Source organism: Grosmannia clavigera (assembly GCF_000143105.1).
Source record: "Grosmannia clavigera kw1407 unplaced genomic scaffold GCSC_113, whole genome shotgun sequence".
Taxonomy (NCBI): domain Eukaryota; kingdom Fungi; phylum Ascomycota; class Sordariomycetes; order Ophiostomatales; family Ophiostomataceae; genus Leptographium; species Leptographium clavigerum.
In genome coordinates this window covers 605509-624401 of record NW_014040831.1, presented here as the reverse complement: position 1 = coordinate 624401, position 18893 = coordinate 605509, and the positions used below count along the sequence as shown (strand labels likewise).

Genomic DNA, 18893 nt, shown 5'->3' with positions numbered 1-18893 from the left:
TCACACGTCTAGCAGACGTCCACGAGCCGGCCGTCTTCGCTCATGCTGCCATAGCCGGTGTCGTCGTCGGGGGTAGCGCCGTAGTCCATGATGGCGTCCTCGTCCTCGACCTCGTCCTCGACCTCGTCCACAATGTCTTCCAGCCGACCGACGAAGCGGACATCCTCGTCCATTCCGACGATGCTGCGCGTCACGGCCAGACAGCGCCGCACCATGCTGCGCCGTGCTGCAGCGCCGAGCCCGCATCGCCGACCGGCCGGGCCACCTGTCCAGAGCCGCAAGGCGCCGGCCAGCCGCTCCAGCGAGACGGCGTGTCGGTCCGCCGCGCCCTCACGTGACTGCAACGTCAGCATAAGCCGAAACGCAGCCGCACAGGCCAGCAGAGACACTCCGCCAGCACCACCGCCGCCCAGCATCTCGTCCACCGACGCCAACACGTCCTGTGGCGGCGGCGAGGCCGGACAGCGCTGCAGATGGGCCGTGGCCATGGCACAGCGCAGCGCCAGCAACAGCTGGTGGGTGTCTGGGCCTGCTCCTCCTCCGTCCAGCGATCGCAGCGCTCGCAGAGCTTCGGCAATACTCGTTCCTCGTCGCTCGTCCACCAGCACGGCTCGCGCCACCAACGCGCGCACCTGGGCTGACGATCCGGCTGGAGCAGCTCGTGCGGCCACGTCGAGGTCGATCACGGCCGCACCGGAGATCTTGGGGGGTGAGGGAGGAAGAAAGTGGAAGCCATTCCCACTTTCCACCTCATCTTCCTCCTCCCTCTCGTCCTCCTCTTCCTCAGTCTCCTCCACGCTTTCGGCCAGGACTCGGCTCACCAGCTGGTTCGCAAACCAGGCTGCCACCGCGTCCAGAGGCGATCGAACGGCCGCGTCTTCCACCACGGCATCCAAGCTACCGTCGTCGTTGTCGTCGTTGTCGTCGGTCTGTCGGTTGAAGGCCAGATTGTGTGCCCGTCGGACCACGTCTTCGCTCAGCACGTCGTCGCACTCTTGCAGAAGGAGGACAGAGAGATGTGTGGGGAGATGGTTGTTGTCGTTCTCCATCTCGATTTCGCCCTCTTCCACACCCTCTCTCGCTGCTTCCCACTGGCCTCTCGCCAGACGAGCCCCCAACCCGTCTGCCCATCCGCCTCCCACCTCCCGCTGCAGCACTCGGATGTGTAGTGCGCACAACATCCGCCTCTGGGCCGTGTCCGGAAGCATGTGTGAAGCCAGCAGCGTCAGTGCTAGTCGCCGTCCGTTGATCGCTACGTCGCCGCCGCCCAGCTGCGCGTCCAGTGCGATATCCCAAGCCTTGACCCGGCCCGCGTCCTCCTCCGTCGTCTGTCCGGTCAGCTGCCGGTAGCCCTGCACGCCCAACACCTTGCGCAGGCTCACCCTGACCGCTTTGACTGCCAGTGCTGCCGCTTCCACCACAAAGCTGTCCCGCCGCGGCACCCAGACGCTCTGGCTCGCCGTCAGCCAAGCCTCGCGGCGTGTGTGGATGGGGGAGGGCGCTGTTGATGCCGATGTCGATGTCGATGTCGATGTCGCTGTCGATGTCGCTGTCGATGTTGTCGTCCATCCATACCATCCACTTCTCTCCTCTTCCACTCTCTCTTTCTCACTTCCTCCCCTCCTCCACATTCTTGGCAGCAATGCCCACAGCAGCACTCCCAACAGCACTGCCACCTTGGCCGTCCACACCAGTTGTCCCATCGACATGTACATCCCGCCAAAGCCGACGTGCATCCCGCTTGACGCACCGCCCATCCCCTTCCCCAACCCCGACGCGGCTACCATCGGTCGCACCATCTGCAGCGGCACCGCCAGCAGCCCCCGGCCTTCGAGCGCCGACGTGTCTTGCTCCTCCTCCCGCACTGCCTCTAGGATCATCAGGCCCGCCAGCGAACCCACCATCATCTTGCCCAGGTACGGTCCCGCACTCTGCCATCGACTCTGCTGCTGCTGAATCTGCTGTTGCTGCTGTTGAATCTGCTGCTGCCGAAGCACCGACGGCGTCGCCGGGAACGGCTGTTGCTGAGGCACCGGATACGGCCGTCCAGCTGCCGCCTGCGCCTGCAAAATCCGCTTCATCTCCTCTGGCACCGGGATCATTCCCTGCGGATCGCCTAGCCCGCTCGCTCCACCACCACCGCCACCTCCTCCGCGTGCTGCCATCGCCGCGTTGTTCATGAAGCTCGACGTGTCCGCCGGCCCGCCGCCACCAAACGCCATCGCCGGATTGGCTTGCGCCATCGGGCTCACCAAATTTGTATTTGTCAGCGCCCCGTGCATGAACAGCTTCTCAAACGCTGAGATCCGCTGTAGCATCTGCCCGTTCTCGTCCTGCAGCCGGTTGTTCCGCTTCTCCAGGTGCCGGATGTACTCTGTCGCTTTGCTCAGCACGGTCGCCTTGTTCAGCTTGTGCGCCGGTGTCAGTCCGTGCAGCTCTTCCCGGTCTTCCGTCGTGTCTTCGCCCCGTGCACTCTTTGTCATGATCCGCAGACTCGGCACGCTATCGCGCAGCGCTGCGATCTTCTCGTTCAGATTCGTCCGGTATCGCTTCTCGATCATGTTGTGTGCCGTCTTCTTGATCGGCTGCGGCTGGTCCTCGTCGTCCTCGTCATCGTCATCGTCATCGTCGGCCGACGACTTGCGCTTGCGTCCCATCCCCAGCCCCTTCCCATTGTTGCTGTTGCTCTCGGGCCCGTTCGCGCCCTCGGGCGATGACGGCAGCCCGCCGCCCGCACTCGACTGCGGGCTCGGCTCGCTCTTCGGCGACTGGTACTGGAGATGTACTGGCATTGCGATGCTTCGAAGCGCCTCTTGCTGTGCCGGTGTCAGTGCGCTAAGCACTTCGGGTGATACGTTGGGACGGAACTGTCGCTGTCCGACAAAGTGCCCCGGCAGGTTGAGCTGCTGTTGCTGTTGCTGCAGGAGCTGGTGTTGCTGAAACAGGAGCTGCTGCTGCTGCTGGAACTGGAGTAGTTGATACTGCTGTAGTTGCTGCTGACTCAGCAGTTCTTCTGGTGATTGTTGTGACTGTTGTTGCTGCTGTTGCTGCTGCTGCTCCGCCTGAGCATCCGCTCCTCGAGGCCGTTCGGGAAGTGCACCCGCAAACGAGGGTACCGACGTCGACGGCCACTGCTGTGCGAGCTGGGCCTGCGGGCTGTAGAAGCCGAGATACGATCCGGGCGATCCGTACTCGAACCCGCTCGGCGTGCCCGACAAGGACGATCCCCACGTCGACGACTCGGCTGGGTAAAACGACAGCGGCGACTGGCCAATGGTCGACGGCGCAGACGCAAGTGACAAATCCGCCTCCGCGTTGGCGTTGGTGTTGGCGTTGGAGTTGGCTGCAATGTCCGGACGACTGTTGTTGCTGGTGCTGGTGCTTCTGCTGGTGTTGGTGCTGATGCTGGTGCTGTTTACGGTCGTGTTCGTCTCCTGTGTATTCCGCTCTCGGCTGTTTATGTCTGTGCTCGCGCCAGTAGAGTCGATCGTGTTCGTGTTGCCGTTGCTGTTGGTGCGAGTGTTGTTGCTGCTCCTGCTGCTGCGTTGTTCTGGACGATGCTGCTGGCTGATGTTGCTCATCAAAGCTGCAAGTGACCCGTCATCCTCTGCGGTGCTTCCCGCGCCAGATACATCGAACGAGTCCAGACCCGCATACACAGGGTCGCCATGCTGCTGGTCTGCCATGCTGCAGGGCCCCTCGCTCGCGCGTGCGCCCTCTCTCTCTCTCGCAATCGGCTGGCACGCACACACTCACGCACTCACACGTCTCTCTCTCCTCGCTCGCCCGTTGGCTTGACTGCCGTTTTTTCTCCAAAAGTGGCCTGACCAGGGCCGAGTCTGAGGGTCGCTCCCTCACCGTTCGGAATGCCCCGATACAATTGGCGAGACAAGAATAAAACGGGGTCCACGACGGGGGGGGGGCGTGTGGCCGAGGTGGTGCCAGGTCTCAGGCCGAAGAACCCTGGTTGTTAGTGCAACGCTGCACCACACAGCCAGCTGCTTAACAATGCGTCCCCCGTGCAGTGGCCAGGAAAACCACCGCAATCGTCCTATCGAGATGGGGAGGGAGGGGGGGGGGGGGCGTGCAGCCGACAGGAAGATGGCCCTGTCAGCGTTGACTGGAAATAAAAGTGGTTTCTGGCGTCCAGGCCTCCTGCGTCAGCGCAGCGCAGAGGGCGTAATGAGATGGTCGGGAAAAGTCGTACGAGATAGGAATGCAAATCGACGATGTGCGGGAATTGGACAGGACAGCAATGGGAATCAGCCAAGTGTTATAGTGCCATCAGCCCACTGTTTGGCCAAATCGTACTATCGCCTGCCCACCCACGACACCGACTTCTCTCACGTGCAAACCCACTACGCTAGTTCCCAATCAGGCCAAGCCCGTCAGACTTTTCGGCCGAAGGGCCCACTGCTCTTCTTTGCGCCTGCTCGCACCGTGCTGGCCCCGCCGGGTGGACCGCTGGATTTGCCCCCCTTACTACGCGGATGGTCCAGGCTGCACCGTAAAGACCGCCCTGATTCGGCCTGGCCCCGCCGTGCGTGCAGCCATTATGCCTGTGCGTCGGCACTGTGCACAGCTACGAGCATGCGATCGCGATCCGTACGAGATGTCCATACGATGCTCGTATTTTGCTGTGCCGTAACGTAATGGATATCGTTGCTTCATTGTCTACAGACGCGGCCAAGGGGCCGGACAAAAAGGAGACGTTGCAAGGGAGAAACAGCGAAGCGAACAGCGAACAGAAAAAGGCGCGAAACAAAAAGGGAAAAAAGAAAAAAGAGGTATCAGTGTGTCATGCCGTCTCGCCACATCATCGCCATCACCACGTGTCGTCGATGCTACGGACCATCTCCATCGTCGGCGTCTTGGGCTCGAGCCGCTTCATCCGCTTGCGGTCAGCCCTGGTCACGAGGCTGGGTGTCATCGGGATCACGGGCGAGAAGGGCTGATAGGGTGAGTACGGCACCGGTGCTCCGGTCCACGGCGTCTGGGCGCCGCCGGGCGTCGGCGGCATCGTGCGCTCGAACACCGTCTGCTTGGTCTGGTTGTGCGTCGCAAATGACGGCGACGAGATCGACGGCTGGTAGGCCCGCAGCGGCAGCGTGCCACCCGTTCGCACAGCAGACGGCGCGTTGGCCCGCGCGAATCCGCTTGCCCGCGGCGAGGTCGGCAGCGAGGCCAGCGACGGGAACCGCGAGACGCCTGGCTTCGGTGATGTCGGCAGTCCGACCAGTGGTGCGGTCGAGTCTTGCGACACCGCCGAGTCGGGGTCTGTCTGTCCCTGGCTGTCCAGATTGGTCGTCACGATGCCCATGCCGAGTCGTTGGTCGATGCCTCGGGGCGATATGTCGGGTGTCGGCGGCACCGGTGGTGCTGCCGGTGCGTAGTGTCGCGGCGGGATCGCGCCGAGCTCCTCGCTCTCCAGGCCGCTACGTGGAAACGTCCCCGACATGGGCGTCATGATCGGCGCCGAGATGTTGACGCCCTGCATCGCCGCCTTCTTTCGCCGTGGCGACTTGAGCGCCGACAGCAGAGACGCCGTCCGTGACTCCTTGCGCGGCTCCTCTTTGCCGCTGCTGCTGCTGCCCGCCAGATTCAGCGTCAGCCCTTGCGGCTTGCCCTTCTCCCGACGCAGCAGCATCGATGATGACACGCTCGACAGCCCCTTGCGGTGCTTGCTGTCCGCTGTCACGTGACTACTCTCTGCCACAACCACGCTGTTCTGTCCCGCCTTGGACACCGGACTCAGCGGTGACGGTGGCTCTTCCAGCACAAGGCCCGCTGCTTTGGCCTCCTCTTGCTCCATCACGTGCTTGTACATCTCCTCCAGCTGTGACTGTGCCATCTCTCTGTCGGCCGAGACAACCTCCTGGTCCACAAACGGATCGATGCCGGGCACTCCGCGAATCACACTCCCACACGAAGGCGGCTGCACGTATGTCTTGCTGGCTGATCCGAAATCCGTCTGCAGCGCTAACGGGGTCCGAACTGCGTACGGGACCTCAATGTCCTGCAGCTGCAGCGTCTCCGGCGTAGGCTGTCCGATCGTCTTCTCAAAGTAGAGAAAGCCGTCACCCGTGTCGAGATGCTCTCGTCGTCGCTTCGAAAGCAGGAGGATGAGCACCGCAACGACGACCAGGCTGGCTGCGTAAGCCCCGACGAGCCCTCCGATCTGTGCCGGCAGATAGTTGGTGTTGCTTTGCGAGCGGCCCGAGAGACGACGGTCGTCCTGTAACAGCGAGCTGTGGTAGGTGGTGTCGCGCTTGTCGAAGAGAGTCCGGGCAGCGTCCAGGCTGCGCGAACCGATGACAGATGCAAAGGCTGTGGTTGGAGAAGCAAAAAGTACGACGGTCGAGAGAGAATTTCTCATGCGCATGGTGGTCAGGTTCCGACGAGAGGGGCCAAGGAGGTGTGGTCAATATATAAGGATGCGAAGGTGCCTGCGTTGTTGTTTCTTCTTCGTCCCGTTCAGTCCTCTGATGGCGATCGCCACATCCTAGAGCCCGACCTTGTGAGACAGATCATGCGGCACCAGGAGCGTAGCAGACAAACAGGAGCCGCAGGGGCAGCAGCGCAAAAAGTGACGAGGAAACAGATTTAGGGGACGATGAATGGAGAAAACGCACCGAGTCTCGGCCACGAGAGTATATACGGCTGCATCGCAGCGGCTGCTGATACTGCCAGCCGTTTTGCTTTGGCCCTTTTGGCCCACAACCTCGTCACTGCCGCCAGCCAATGTCTGTCCGGACCTGCTGTGATCGGCGCTGCCCTTCCCGCGCCCTGCTTTTGTGCCCATGTGTGACGGCCGACGGCAGCCTCTCAGAGCTGTCCAGGCGTGCGTCCAAATCACCGCTTGCATCGCCGGCGGCAGCTGTGCTTGTCGCTGTGCCCGCTGATTGGCCAGCCCCCAAACTCTAAGCGCCCGGCCTTTTCGCTGCCCGTCTGTCATTGGCCGCTTGTACAACCGAGACCCACCTGCTATTTTCTTCCCCGCCATCACCTCCTCTCCCAGAAGAATCCCTGGCTCAGATTGCCGTTCATGCTTCGAATCACATCGCTCCCTCGCTCGCCGGTTGTCGCTCCAGCATCCTGCAATGTTACCCCTGAAAGATGCACTCGGGTGTGCCTTTCATGGCCATCGAGCCACTCAATCCCGTGCTCGCCCAAGTCCTCATCTCCATGATGTGACCAGACCAAGTGTGCTGGTGTGCTTGCTGGTGTGCTGATATACGACGTATTCTACAATAGTGTGCATCCTGCCGGTGGGGCGTTCTTCGTCACATTTGTTTCCTTGACCAGGTTTAGGTGTGCTTTCCTGCAGGTGACAAACCTTCTTCCGGAGCTGGAAAGACGACCTCGTACCGGCATTGGTTGTGCCGCTTATTTGCAGCAAGTCTCGTGGTCAATATGACCGGCACTTATTTCCCATCTTCGTGCTCGTAACTCAACGGTGTGGTAGGGGTGACGACCATGCATCACAGGCCTTTCACCCGTCACTGTCACGGCATTTAGACTGAGCCTTAGGCGCCCGTAACCGTTGCTCATCACTCATCACAACTGCTGATCATAGTCCGGGATTTCGGCCACATGAATACGTAAGCAATTGGTTAACCAGTCTTGCGGTAAATAAACAGTACATACAGTCACGTGCAATCATGGGGCAAGTCACATGCTGTCGCGATCGACGCAGACGCGACTTCAAGCGTGAACGATACAAGATACCCAAAACCACACCACGATACCACGACACCCGGCGTAAATGGCTGCAGGAACGGCTGTTATCGACCTCTGCTCCGACTCGGACTCAGACTCAGGCTCGGACGGCTTTCCCAAGTCTCCGGTCTACCATGGCGTGAAGGCTTTGCCAAAGCCAACGGTAAAAGCACCTCTAAGACGCGAGCAGAAGCCCAGGCCAGATGTTCGCTCCCGGGCCCCGCCGGCTGCCCCCAAGCCGGCCCGCGTCAACAGCACCTCCATTCTGGACTCGCTCAATCCAGCACAGCGCCGTGCCGTCGTCTCGTCGGCCAACACGGTAGCCATCCTGGCCGGTCCCGGAAGCGGAAAGACGCACACGCTGACATCGCGCGTGGTCTGGCTTGTCGACGCCCTCGGCTACCGGCCGCAGGACGTCATCGTGGCCACCTTTACCGTCAAGGCCGCCCGCGAGATGAAGGAGCGTATCGGCAAGGTCCTGTGCGACGGCCGCGAGCGCAGAATCGTCCTCGGCACCTTTCACAGTGTGGCCCGTCGATACTTGGCTACGTACGGCAAGCGGATCGGACTCAGCCAGAAGTTCAGCATCATCGATGACGCCGACTCCAAGGCCATCCTCACCCGCATCATCAAGCGTCTGCAGGTCCAGCTGGACGCGGCCGGGGCGCGCTCTTGGATCAGCAAGAAAAAGTCCAAGGGCAGCTTGACAGAGGAGGAGCCGGCCCCGAAGAAGCCGAGCTTCCCGTCGGCCGTGCCGCGCGTCGATCCCGTCAAGAACCTGGAAAAGGTCTACGGCGAATACCAGGCTCACCTGGACCAGCTGAACCTGCTCGACTACGACGACCTGCTCGTCAAGTGCGCCGACCTTTTGCGGCTACACCCCGGCTGCGTGGCCAACGTGCAGGCCGTCCTGATCGACGAGTACCAGGACACCAACGGGATCCAGTTCGAGCTCATGAAGCTGTTCGCCCAGGCACGCAACCGCATCACCGTCGTGGGCGACCCCGACCAGAGCATCTACGGTTGGCGGTCGGCCGAGATCAAGAACCTCTTCCGCTTTCTCCAGGACTACCCGGGCACCGACGAGATCTCGCTCGAGGAGAACTACCGCTCGTCGCGCTCCATCCTGGACACGTCCCTGCAGGTCATCCAGCAAGACCAGAAACGCTACCAGAAAAGCCTGCTGCCGGTCCATAAGAAGGGCACCCGGCCGGTACTCCGGAGGCTCGAAGACGCCCACAAAGAGGCCAACTGGATCGTGTCGGAGATCCGCAGGGCCATGCTGATGTGCGGCAAGCTGCTCGACCACAGCGATGTGGCCGTTCTAGTCCGCTCGGCAGCCCTCTCGCGGCCGATCGAAGCGGCCCTGAACAAAGAGGGCGTTCCGTACCGCATGATAGGTTAGCCATCCCTCGCTCACCTCTGGCGTGAAGCATACTGACACGAGCGCTGGATCGCAGGAGGGAGGAAATTCTTTGACCGAGCAGAAATCAAGCTCCTTCTCGACTACCTACGCGTCATCTACCAACCCGACAACAACGAGGCCCTCTCACGAGTCATCAACGTACCGAGACGCGGTGTTGGCGTCAACTCTCTAAAGTCCATGCTCGAGCAGGCCGAGTGCGAGAAGATCAGCCTCTGGACGCTGGTGACTGGGTATCTCCGAGGGGACCGCCAAGTCCAGGTGAACCTGAAGAATGCGGAGAAGAGGCTCAACGAGGGCCTATTAGGCCTCGTGAACGGCATTCGAGCCAACACCGATACGGGAGAGGAGACTCGAGACGATCAGCCCCGCAAGAAGACGTTTACGCTCATCCAAATCATCGAGTCTATTCTCGTCAGGCTGAACTTTAGGGACTACATCGAAAAGACATATGCGCCAGAAGACGAGGCACGATGGGCGAACGTGGACGAGTTCAAGAACCTTGCGCGCGAGTTCATGGCCAAGGTCGGGGAGCTGGAGGAGGAGGACCAGCTGCCCGAGGTCGAGGGCGAAGAGCAGGAGAAGGAGACGAGCGTGCTGGGCAAGTTCTTGGCTACCGTCAGTCTCGTGTCGGACGCCGACAAGGCGTCTGAGGATGACAAGAAGCCAATGGTGACGATATCCACGATCCACGCGGCAAAAGGTCTGGAATGGCCTGTAGTGTTCATTCCGGCTGCATACGACGGCTCGCTGCCCCATAGCCGATCGGAAGACACGGACGAGGAGCGCCGTCTGCTGTTCGTGGCCATGACTCGAGCCAAGTGCCTGCTGAACATCAGCTATTCCGTTCGCAGCATTCACTGGCGCGAGAACGACGACCAGGGTCGCGATAACTACGAGCAAGACCTGTCGATGTTTCTCTGCCCTGTTCCGTCGGCCTGCTTCGCGGAAAAGGGGCCGTCGTATGACAGAGGCCTCCTGGAGGAAATCGGTGAGATTCTCGGCCGTAAGGTACCCTCAGACAGTGACATCTACAAGACACTGCCAATAGGATCGCGGCTGGAGGACGACCAGTATCCCATCGACCTCGATGCCGCGGTCCGGTATCGCGACGAAGACGAGTATGGCGGCCGTTCTGGTGGTGGTCCACGAACGAAGCGACGGAAGACGTTCGAAGCAACGGGCGGCATATACGCCGGATCCGGTGCTGGGGCTGTGTCCTGGCAACGGGGCTACTCGACCACGATGGAGTCCATGCCTGGATTTACGACGGCCAGCGCCCATCAGACAGCACTCTTGGCTGCCGAGGCTGCTGCTGCTGCTGCTGATGGCGCTCAAGCAAAGGCCAGTGCGAGAGAAAGGCGTGCAGCAGTGCCTGCTAGCCAGCAGACGATCACCATGAGTTTTGGTCTCACCAGTGCAGCAGCATCGGACTGCACCCAGATGCCCCCGAAGCCATCTGGGTTTCTGGCCGCCCACCAGCCAAGGGCAGTGGTTGTGCCGGCAGGCATTCCTCCAGAGCTGACCAACCGCAGGCTCGGAGGGATCATGCCGAAGATCAAGGCCGGCCACCCGTCAGTGACCAAGACCGGCTCGGCCAGCAACTTCTCCGACCAGAGCCGACCAGACAAGCGCTACGCACACTTCTCCAGCTCGCCGACACGGCCTGACAGCACGGTTTTCCTGCACGAACCACAAGCACCGCCGCCACCACAGCCGCGGTTTGTGCCGCAGACAACGCGATTTCATAATCACTACGTCCGACCTGAGCCGAAAGACAGTGGCTACGGTTATGCTGGGCGCGGAAAGGAAAACCACAACATAACCAACGAACACGCCGGTGTCGGCACGGCTGCCCCGGCGACAGCCACGAGGCCAGCAGCAAGCCTGCACAACACCAGCTTTGCACAGGCAAATGCCGGCGTCGCGCCCTTGGACAAGCTGCGACAGCCGTTCAAACCACCGAGTGTCAGGCGGACGTAGTCTGGGCGACGTTTTCTGGTCTTTTGATTCTTGTCACGGATTGGAGTTTACGGCGTTGCATCCGTTTGGAACGTGCACTTGGAATTGGTCATATTTGAAGAATGAGGGCGGCACTTGTCCACATAGTTATACACATGTTCATGTTGATGTAGCCCGGGCTTATAAGAAATACCTGCCGAAGAGGTGGCAGACGATTGGGCAATGCAACTGAACTGATATTCGTCTTAACGGACTAATCAAGCAATTGCTGAATTGATAAGGGGACTTGCTGCATGAAGCAAATCAGAGATAGTACAGAGCAACCCCTCCAAGATACGGCCGTATGCAAGTCAGTTGAGTGTTGGTGCTAGGACAGTTTTCCCTCGATGGTCACCACCCTTTTCAACCACCCTGCCGGACCTTTTACTTGATTCAACACTTCCATAGTCTATCTCTTATAGCCTCGTGCATTAGGCCTTCAATGAAAGCCTTTGAACATTGCAGTCACCTGCATGTTTCACCCATGTAATGCGTCGGCTGCAGCTCGTATTTTCAGCTGCTTAGAACTCGCTTGGATTGTCCGCCGATATGCCGAGGCTCGTTATATCGGGTTGTATCTTACGAAGCACGCCGAGGTGGAGAGCAAAATGCCGACCTCGAGCGACTTGCACAATCTGCGCTTGATCTGCATCTCATATACGGCCACTTCTCGTTTCTTTATGCTAGCTATCATTGCCACTCCGTAGGGAAGTATGAGAGGCTTGCTGCATGGCCGCTGGACTCCAGGAAGGATGATGTCAGCTGGATTGCTGTGTTGTAAGCCAAGGGCAGTTTTCGCCTTCGAGTGCACACCGCTTTCCCAGTCTCTATGCCTGTCTGTATGTCCCCATTAGGAAGGAAGCTCATAAAACCTGCGGGAAGGAGGGTTCGGGTCGAAGCATGCACAGAGAAGGAGCGAAAGAGGAAAGCCGAGAAAATGAAGGGGGGATCGGCGTCACGTTGTGTGAACTGTCGATAGTTCAATTTCGGCACCTGCATATGTACGAGGACAATGGATAAACATCGCTTCCCCTTGATGTGTCCACAAAGTGTGGCAACCGAGCAGGAGGGAGCCAATCCCATTCTCGAACGATTCATAGATTCGCCACCGTGCGACCGGGAGATTGGCAGCTCATTGGCATGGCCCAATCCCAGAACAGGACCACAGAACTAGGCACCCATCATTGGGACATATGCACATGGCATCTTGGCAACGCCAGATGGCTGGATGCGTATGTCGACTTCGAGTCCAGCTAAACTCCGCACTATCTAATACAACCGTCAGATACCATGCCGAGATAATGACCCGATCACACATGAGCCCCCCCTCCCAAGTGAGCAGTCCAACAAGACATCATCGGCAGCAGCCCATTGAGTGCACCCACAATGAAAAGATTCCTACGACGTTTGTCCAGGGGGGGCACGGAATTGAGAGGTGATTGAGGTTTCCGAGTGCGGTGCCTCTTTTTAGGCTTTCGACTTTATAAAGGGCAGAGACATCTGTGGTTCTTTGCCGGAAGACAAGTTCTGTATCGAGCTCGAGCCTTGCTTTCCGACCACACAAGGAAAGAGGACGCAGAAAACAGGAGTTGTCGAAGACTACGCCGTTTCTGCATATCAGCTGGCAGAAAGACCAGCACGAGGAAGCAGGTTGTGGACTTTGTTATTTTCGATTTGAAATAGCGGAAACCAGCATCTGGCTTCCAGCTCTCACTCACAAGTTGCCAACATGTCGGGCCCGCAATACGCCTACGCCATGATGCACCTGGCAGGTGGCAGGGATGCGGGCAAGCAAAGAAGACACCAGGCGCCCAACCCGCGAAGAGCCGCGTTCACGGCCCTTGCAGCTGCGGCGTTATTTGCGCTGGTCTTCTTTTCAGTGTGCAAACTTGGCAAGCCGGCCTCGTCTGCCAGCTCTCCGAGAGGGGCTTCGTCTGCTGCCGATTTGCCGCTGTCGTCGTCCCCCTTCTCAGACGCCAATCTCGGACCACCTCTGCTGTCACGGTCTGTTCCGGCTGGCGACAAGTATCTGATCGGCGTTGGCAAGGCCGACATCACCGGCCCGGTGGTCGAGGTGAATCTGGGAGGCTATGCCAGCCTGTCACAGATCGGCTCCGGCCTTCGGCAGCGGGTCTACGCGCGCGCATTTATCGTTGGTGACGTCTCCACCCCGTCCGACCGCATCGTCTATCTGGTCATCGATACCCAGTCGGGCGACACTGCCGTCCGCTTGGGCATCTTGGAGGGACTGGCTGCCCTGGGCACAGACTATTCCATGTACGGGGCTTCCAACGTGGCCGTGACGGGCACTCACCAGCACAGCGGGCCGGGAGCCTGGTTCAATTACCTGCTCCCGCAAATCACCAGCCTCGGCTTCAGCAAGCAGAGCTACCAAGCCATTGTTGATGGCAGTGTGTTGGCGATCCAGCGAGCACACGAGTCGCTGACGACGGTATTTCATTCCTGCCTTAAGTGAAGGGGGATGAGCCAAAGAAAAGCTGAAGCTGACCAGTGCACCAATGCCAGGGCTATCTCGATGTGGGCAAAACCAACATCACGGACGGCAACCTTTCGCGCAGTCTCTACTCATACATGGCCAACCCGGCTGCAGAGCGGGCAAAGTACAGCACTACCACCGACACGGAGATGACGCTGCTGCGCTTTCAGCGAGCATCTGACCTGAAAAACATCGGCGTGCTGTCGTGGTATCCGGTACACGGCACTTCGATGCTAGAGAACAACACCCACGTGACGGGCGACAACAAGGGTGTAGCGTCGTACCTCTTTGAGAAGGCCATGCTGGACGATGCAGACGCAGCCGAAGGCTTTTGTTGCCCGGCTTTCTCGCAAGCCAACGTACGGCGACACGACGCCAAACACGCTGGGCGCCTGGTGCGACGATGGCTCTGGCCAGATGTGCAGCTATAAAAACAGCACGTGTGCCGACGGCAAGTCGGAGTCGTGCCACGGCCGCGGCCCTGAGTTTCAGAAGCTCGATCTCGGCGTCTCCAGCTGCTACGTGATCGGCAAGAAGCAGTCTGACGGTGCCAAGACTATATATGTAGGCAAAACTCGAGCTCTCATGTTGTGGCCTTTCGCTAATATCAGCAGGACTCTCTGGCTACGTCGTCTACTCCGATTGTGGGAACGACGGTGAAGTCCTTCCACTTCTACCAGAACATGAGCTATTTCCAGTTCGAGCTGCCTAACGGTACGGAAGTGCAGACATGTCCTGCTAGCCTGGGGTACTCGTTTGCCGCCGGGACGACAGACGGCCCTGGAGCGTTTGACTTTACGCAGGCCGATTCGGGAAGCTCGACTGCCAATCCGCTGTGGTCTGTGGTTTCGGGTGCTCTTCGCACGCCCACGGCTGCGCAGAAGGCATGCCAGTACCCAAAGCCGATCTTGCTGGACGTTGGCGAGATGGACGAGCCGTATGCATGGACGCCCAACATTGTGGACATGCAGTCGATGCGCATCGGCCAGCTGATTATCATCGTGTCGGCGTCCGAGGCCACGACAATGTCGGGCCGGCGGTGGCGGGAAGCCGTGCACAAGCAGGCAGCCAGCACGATCCTCAAGGACGGAGCCGATCCGGTGGTCGTTCTGGGGGCACCGGCCAACGTGTATGCGCACTACTGCGCGACACCGGAAGAGTACAGCATCCAGCGGTACGAGGGCGCCAGCACGCTGTACGGGCAGTGGGAGCTGCCGGCATACATCAACCTGACGCTGCGCAACCTTCACTACCTCGCGGCCGACGCGACGGGGTCACCGGACGCCGGTCCATCGCCGCCCGACAATCGTGAGACCTCGCTGAGCTTCATCACATCGGTCGTCTTCGATGCGGCGCCCAGCGGCAAGTCATTTGGCGAGTGCATCGACCAGCCCAAGTCGAGCTACGCCAAGGGTGACGTGATCAACGCCACGTTTGTGGGGGCCAACCCGCGCAACAATCTGCGGCTGGAGGACACGTTTGCGGCGGTGGAGAAGCACGACAGCAGCAGCGGAAACTGGACGCAGGTGCGCAGCGACGAGGATTGGTCTCTGGTCTACACATGGGAGCGGACCAGCACGGTGCTGGGCTACAGCCAGGTGGTGCTGAGCTGGGAGTCGGAGGCCACGGCAGCTTCAGGCACATACCGACTGAAGTACTATGGCGACTCGAAGCCGCTGGTCGGGTCGATCTCTGCTTTTACTGGCATTAGCAACTCGTTCACGCTGAGCTGAGAGGATGACTAAGCACACGCACATAGGAAAGAAGCATGTCCTCTTTAATGGGTATATAACCGGACCCTGTACACACGGTTGTAATCCTGGCCTCGGCCGTAATAATAATAATACATGCTAATATGATATCGTCTTTGTCGTATACACTCTTTTTCTCTCTACAAAGTGTCTGTCGGCCAAGGCGGGTCCTCGAGGCGGCGAAAGACGGCGACGAACTTCTGGCCCTTGTTGCGGGCGACCTTTTTGCCTTCTTCGGTGGCGGTGCGCATGACGCGAATACAGGGATCGGATGTGTCGTCCTTTCCGTCCTTTCCGTTCTTACCTGTCTGTCCGTCCTCTTCCTCGGCCCCGGCAGCCTCCTCCTCGGGCGAGAGGCGGGCAAAGGCCGGATGGGCGGCAAAGTGGGCGACCATCCAGCGGTGCAGGTCCTCGACGTCGGTGATGGTGTAGACGCGGCCGCAGCCGGGCCGGAGGACGTATGCGTACTCGGCCGCGAGCGTGGGCGACACGATGCGGGCCTTGTGCTTGCGGGCCTTGAAGTGCGGGTCGGGAAAGCAGAGAAAGATCTTGCGCAGCTGGGCCTTGCGGAAGAAGTTGGGCAGGAACTTCATCGTGTTGGCCCGGACGCAGGCAATGTTGGCAAATGCAGACGGGCCTGTTGTTGTCTCCTCGTCGGCGCCGGCCGCCTCTCGGCCCTGAGCACGCAGCGCGTGGATGCGGTTCTGGACAAACTCGGTCACGTGATCGCGGATCTCCATGCCTGCCAGTCTGTCAGCGGGCGCGCCATGCGGACAGACCACACGTCTTGGTTCGTGTCTTGCTCACCCAGAATCAGCGTCTCCGGCATCACCGGCGACAGGCCGACCAGCAGGCCGCCGAAGCCGCAGCCAATGTCGGCCACCTCGACCTGCTGCTGCTGCTCTTCCGTGGCGGCAGCAGGAAAGAAGTCAGGATACAGCGACGCCCAATCCATCGCATCTGGGCTGGCCGGACTGCACGCAGAAGCTCGGTCAGAAGGTGCTTCGGACAGAAACCACAACCAGACGGAGCAGGATCAACTCACTACACCAGCTGGTGGTCGGAAAACGGATTCGCATGGGCTCGCTGCCGGTAAAACTTCTTCTGCGGAAGCTCCGGCACGGCGCCGTCAGGCCGCTGCTGCGCCAGCAGGTAGCTCTCTCGCTTCTGTCTCTTTGACATGGCTGGCTTAGGGGCAGACTCTCGTTTCAGACGCGACAAGAACAGGACTTAGTCCAAGATGAAGCTATTCGGGCGAAAAAAAAAGTCGTTATCGCTTATCGCTTATCGCTTATTCAGCCCCGCAGCTTGGAGACAGGCAAAGCCCCGCTAAGGCAACGCCATAATACTAGCAGACAGACGGCAAAGGGTTTTCTCAATTCACTCGTCATCTCAAGAACCAATCTGGACGAGCACTCTAGTCTCTACACGTCGGCCCCGATTCCATAACGGTCAACCGCCCTACAACCACAATGTCGTCCTCAAGCCGTGTTTTCATTGCCATTATTGGTAAGGAACCGTCTGTCTGTCTAGAGTCTAGTCGAGCATATGGCATCTGACAATCGGTCTAGGCGCTGGTGGCGTGGGTAAATGCTTCCTGTCACAGCTTGCCGACCTCGCGGCACGGCGACCGTCGCCACGCCTCAGCCTGGTGTACATCACGACGACCAAGAAGGCTGTTTACCACAAGGACTACTCCGAGGTCGGCATGACGGACGCACTGGACAGCCTGGCCGCATCGACCCAGACGCCGCTGTCGATTGCGGAGACGATTGAATTTCTGGCAGCAGCACCGGCCAAGGTGGTGCTGGTGGACAACACGAGCTCGCAGGCGGTGGCAGATGCGTACCCGGCGATCCTGGGCCGTGGCATCAGCATCGTGACGCCCAACAAGAAGGCCTTTGCCGGCTCCTTCCAGGCGTGGCAGGACATCTTTGGGGCGGCTGCGAAGTCGGGTGCCAAGGTGTACCATGAGGCGTCGTGTGGCGCCGGGCTGCCGCTGATCTCGACGGTCAAGGATCTGGTCGAAACCGGCGACCAGATCACGCGTATCGAGGGCATCTTCAGCGGCACGCTGTCGTTCCTGTTCAACTCGTTTGCGCCGGCCACGCCGGCCACAACGACCGGTCCGTCGCCTTCCTGGTCGGCCGAGGTGGCCAAGGCCAAGGAACTCGGCTACACCGAGCCGGACCCGCGCGACGACCTCAACGGCATGGACGTGGCGCGCAAGCTGACGATCCTGGCGCGGCTGGCCGGCCTGTCGGTGGCTTCGCCGACAGCGTTCCCGGTTGAGAGCCTGATCCCGGCCGAGCTGGCGTCGGCGGCCAATGGTGACGAGTTTCTCGCCCGGCTGCCCGAGTTCGACGCGCAGATGGAGGCTGTCAAGGCAGCCGCCGAGAAGGAGGGCAAGGTGGTGCGCTATGTCGGCAGCGCCGACGTGGCGACCGGCCAGCTCAAGGTCGGGCTCCAGTCCTTTGACCGCGCCCACCCCTTTGCCGCGCTCAAGGGCAGCGACAACATCTTCAGCTTCCACACGAAGCGGTACGGCAGCAACCCGCTCATCATCCAAGGTGCCGGTGCCGGTGGCGACGTCACTGCCATGGGCGTCACGGCCGACCTCATCAAAGTGCTGTCTCAGATTGCGTAGGAAGACGAAAGAAGGAGGAGAGAATTCGGGTTGAGAATCGAGATCGAGAATTGAGACCGAGAATCTATATATGCACAATCAAGCAGGGACGGGACGGACAAAAGGTACAATCCAGCCAAAAATAGAAACTGTATAAAGCCTCGAAGCATTAAATAAGTGTGTAAAGAGTGGACAAAATCGCAAGAAGCTGTCAAGTTAGGGAGGTAAAGCAGAGGCCGGCCTATCTAGGCGGCCGTGCTCGTTGTCGCAGTCGGCTGTCTGTTGTGTCGAATGTGTAGTGTGATTGTTCTTCTTGCTGCTGCTGCTGCTGCTGCTGCTGCTGCTGCTCTATACGGCGTTCATTGCTTCCGAGCGAGTAAAGGCGCCAGATCCAGAGAGCGAAGTCAAAGGCTAACAGCACAAGAATGGGGAAGATACAGGCCAGGCCAAGGGCAACCTTGGACCAGTCAGCATTGGAAACAAGGCAGACAAAAGAGCAGACAGATAAGAGAGGCCAACATACAAACATGCCCGATATTGCGCGCACGACAAAGGATGGGCTCTGGGGGAAGTAGATGAGGGCAAACAGGCCCGAGAGCCAGGAGCCGAGCTGTCCGGAGGAGTCGGCCATGACAGGAAAGATGAAGGGGAGCATGTCCGGCATAGCAGATGAAGATGTGCGCGCGGCAGAAGAGAAGAGAGAAGAGAAGGAGAAGTCGCGGCAGCAGGAAATATAGTAGAGTCCGAGCAAGGAAGGCCTAGGCAGGGGGGGCTGACAGAGGGAAGGGACGATGGGCACTGGTGGTAAGACCTTTACGTCGCTCCCTGGCCGATTGCTGGGCCTCGACCTTGCTGGTTTTGGGCAAGCGTGCGCAG

The 18893-nt window shown here is 59.8% G+C and overlaps 7 protein-coding genes across 7 annotated transcripts; 3 read left to right on the top strand and 4 right to left on the bottom strand.

The window, feature by feature from the left end:
- Nucleotides 1-8: 8 nt before the first annotated feature.
- On the bottom strand, nucleotides 9-3686 carry CMQ_3920 (hlh transcription factor; the record flags this gene model as incomplete). The annotated part of the gene is made up of 1 exon (XM_014319858.1): nucleotides 9-3686. The coding sequence occupies one exon, from the start codon at nucleotides 3684-3686 to the stop codon at nucleotides 9-11; it is 3678 nt and encodes a 1225-aa protein (XP_014175333.1).
- Nucleotides 3687-4825: 1139 nt separating this feature from the next.
- Nucleotides 4826-6802, bottom strand: CMQ_3641 (uncharacterized protein; the record flags this gene model as incomplete). Its single annotated transcript, XM_014319579.1, has 2 exons — nucleotides 4826-6371; nucleotides 6633-6802. 2 exons carry the CDS (start codon nucleotides 6800-6802, stop codon nucleotides 4826-4828), a joined length of 1716 nt encoding a protein of 571 aa, XP_014175054.1.
- Nucleotides 6803-7765: 963 nt separating this feature from the next.
- Nucleotides 7766-11125, top strand: CMQ_4017 (ATP-dependent DNA helicase; the record flags this gene model as incomplete). The annotated part of the gene is made up of 2 exons (XM_014319955.1): nucleotides 7766-9119; nucleotides 9180-11125. 2 exons carry the CDS (start codon nucleotides 7766-7768, stop codon nucleotides 11123-11125), a joined length of 3300 nt encoding a protein of 1099 aa, XP_014175430.1.
- A 1747-nt stretch (nucleotides 11126-12872) lies between these two features.
- On the top strand, nucleotides 12873-15373 carry CMQ_4119 (neutral/alkaline nonlysosomal ceramidase; the record flags this gene model as incomplete). The annotated part of the gene is made up of 4 exons (XM_014320057.1): nucleotides 12873-13595; nucleotides 13670-13999; nucleotides 14058-14204; nucleotides 14255-15373. 4 exons carry the CDS (start codon nucleotides 12873-12875, stop codon nucleotides 15371-15373), a joined length of 2319 nt encoding a protein of 772 aa, XP_014175532.1.
- A 158-nt stretch (nucleotides 15374-15531) lies between these two features.
- Nucleotides 15532-16573, bottom strand: CMQ_3539 (methyltransferase-like protein 1; the record flags this gene model as incomplete). The annotated part of the gene is made up of 3 exons (XM_014319477.1): nucleotides 15532-16133; nucleotides 16199-16365; nucleotides 16437-16573. The coding sequence occupies 3 exons, from the start codon at nucleotides 16571-16573 to the stop codon at nucleotides 15532-15534; spliced, it is 906 nt and encodes a 301-aa protein (XP_014174952.1).
- Nucleotides 16574-16863: 290 nt separating this feature from the next.
- Nucleotides 16864-18038, top strand: CMQ_3845 (homoserine dehydrogenase; the record flags this gene model as incomplete). Its single annotated transcript, XM_014319783.1, has 2 exons — nucleotides 16864-16900; nucleotides 16963-18038. 2 exons carry the CDS (start codon nucleotides 16864-16866, stop codon nucleotides 18036-18038), a joined length of 1113 nt encoding a protein of 370 aa, XP_014175258.1.
- Nucleotides 18039-18233: 195 nt separating this feature from the next.
- Nucleotides 18234-18681, bottom strand: CMQ_3521 (uncharacterized protein; the record flags this gene model as incomplete). The annotated part of the gene is made up of 2 exons (XM_014319459.1): nucleotides 18234-18296; nucleotides 18541-18681. The coding sequence occupies 2 exons, from the start codon at nucleotides 18679-18681 to the stop codon at nucleotides 18234-18236; spliced, it is 204 nt and encodes a 67-aa protein (XP_014174934.1).
- Nucleotides 18682-18893: the final 212 nt, after the last annotated feature.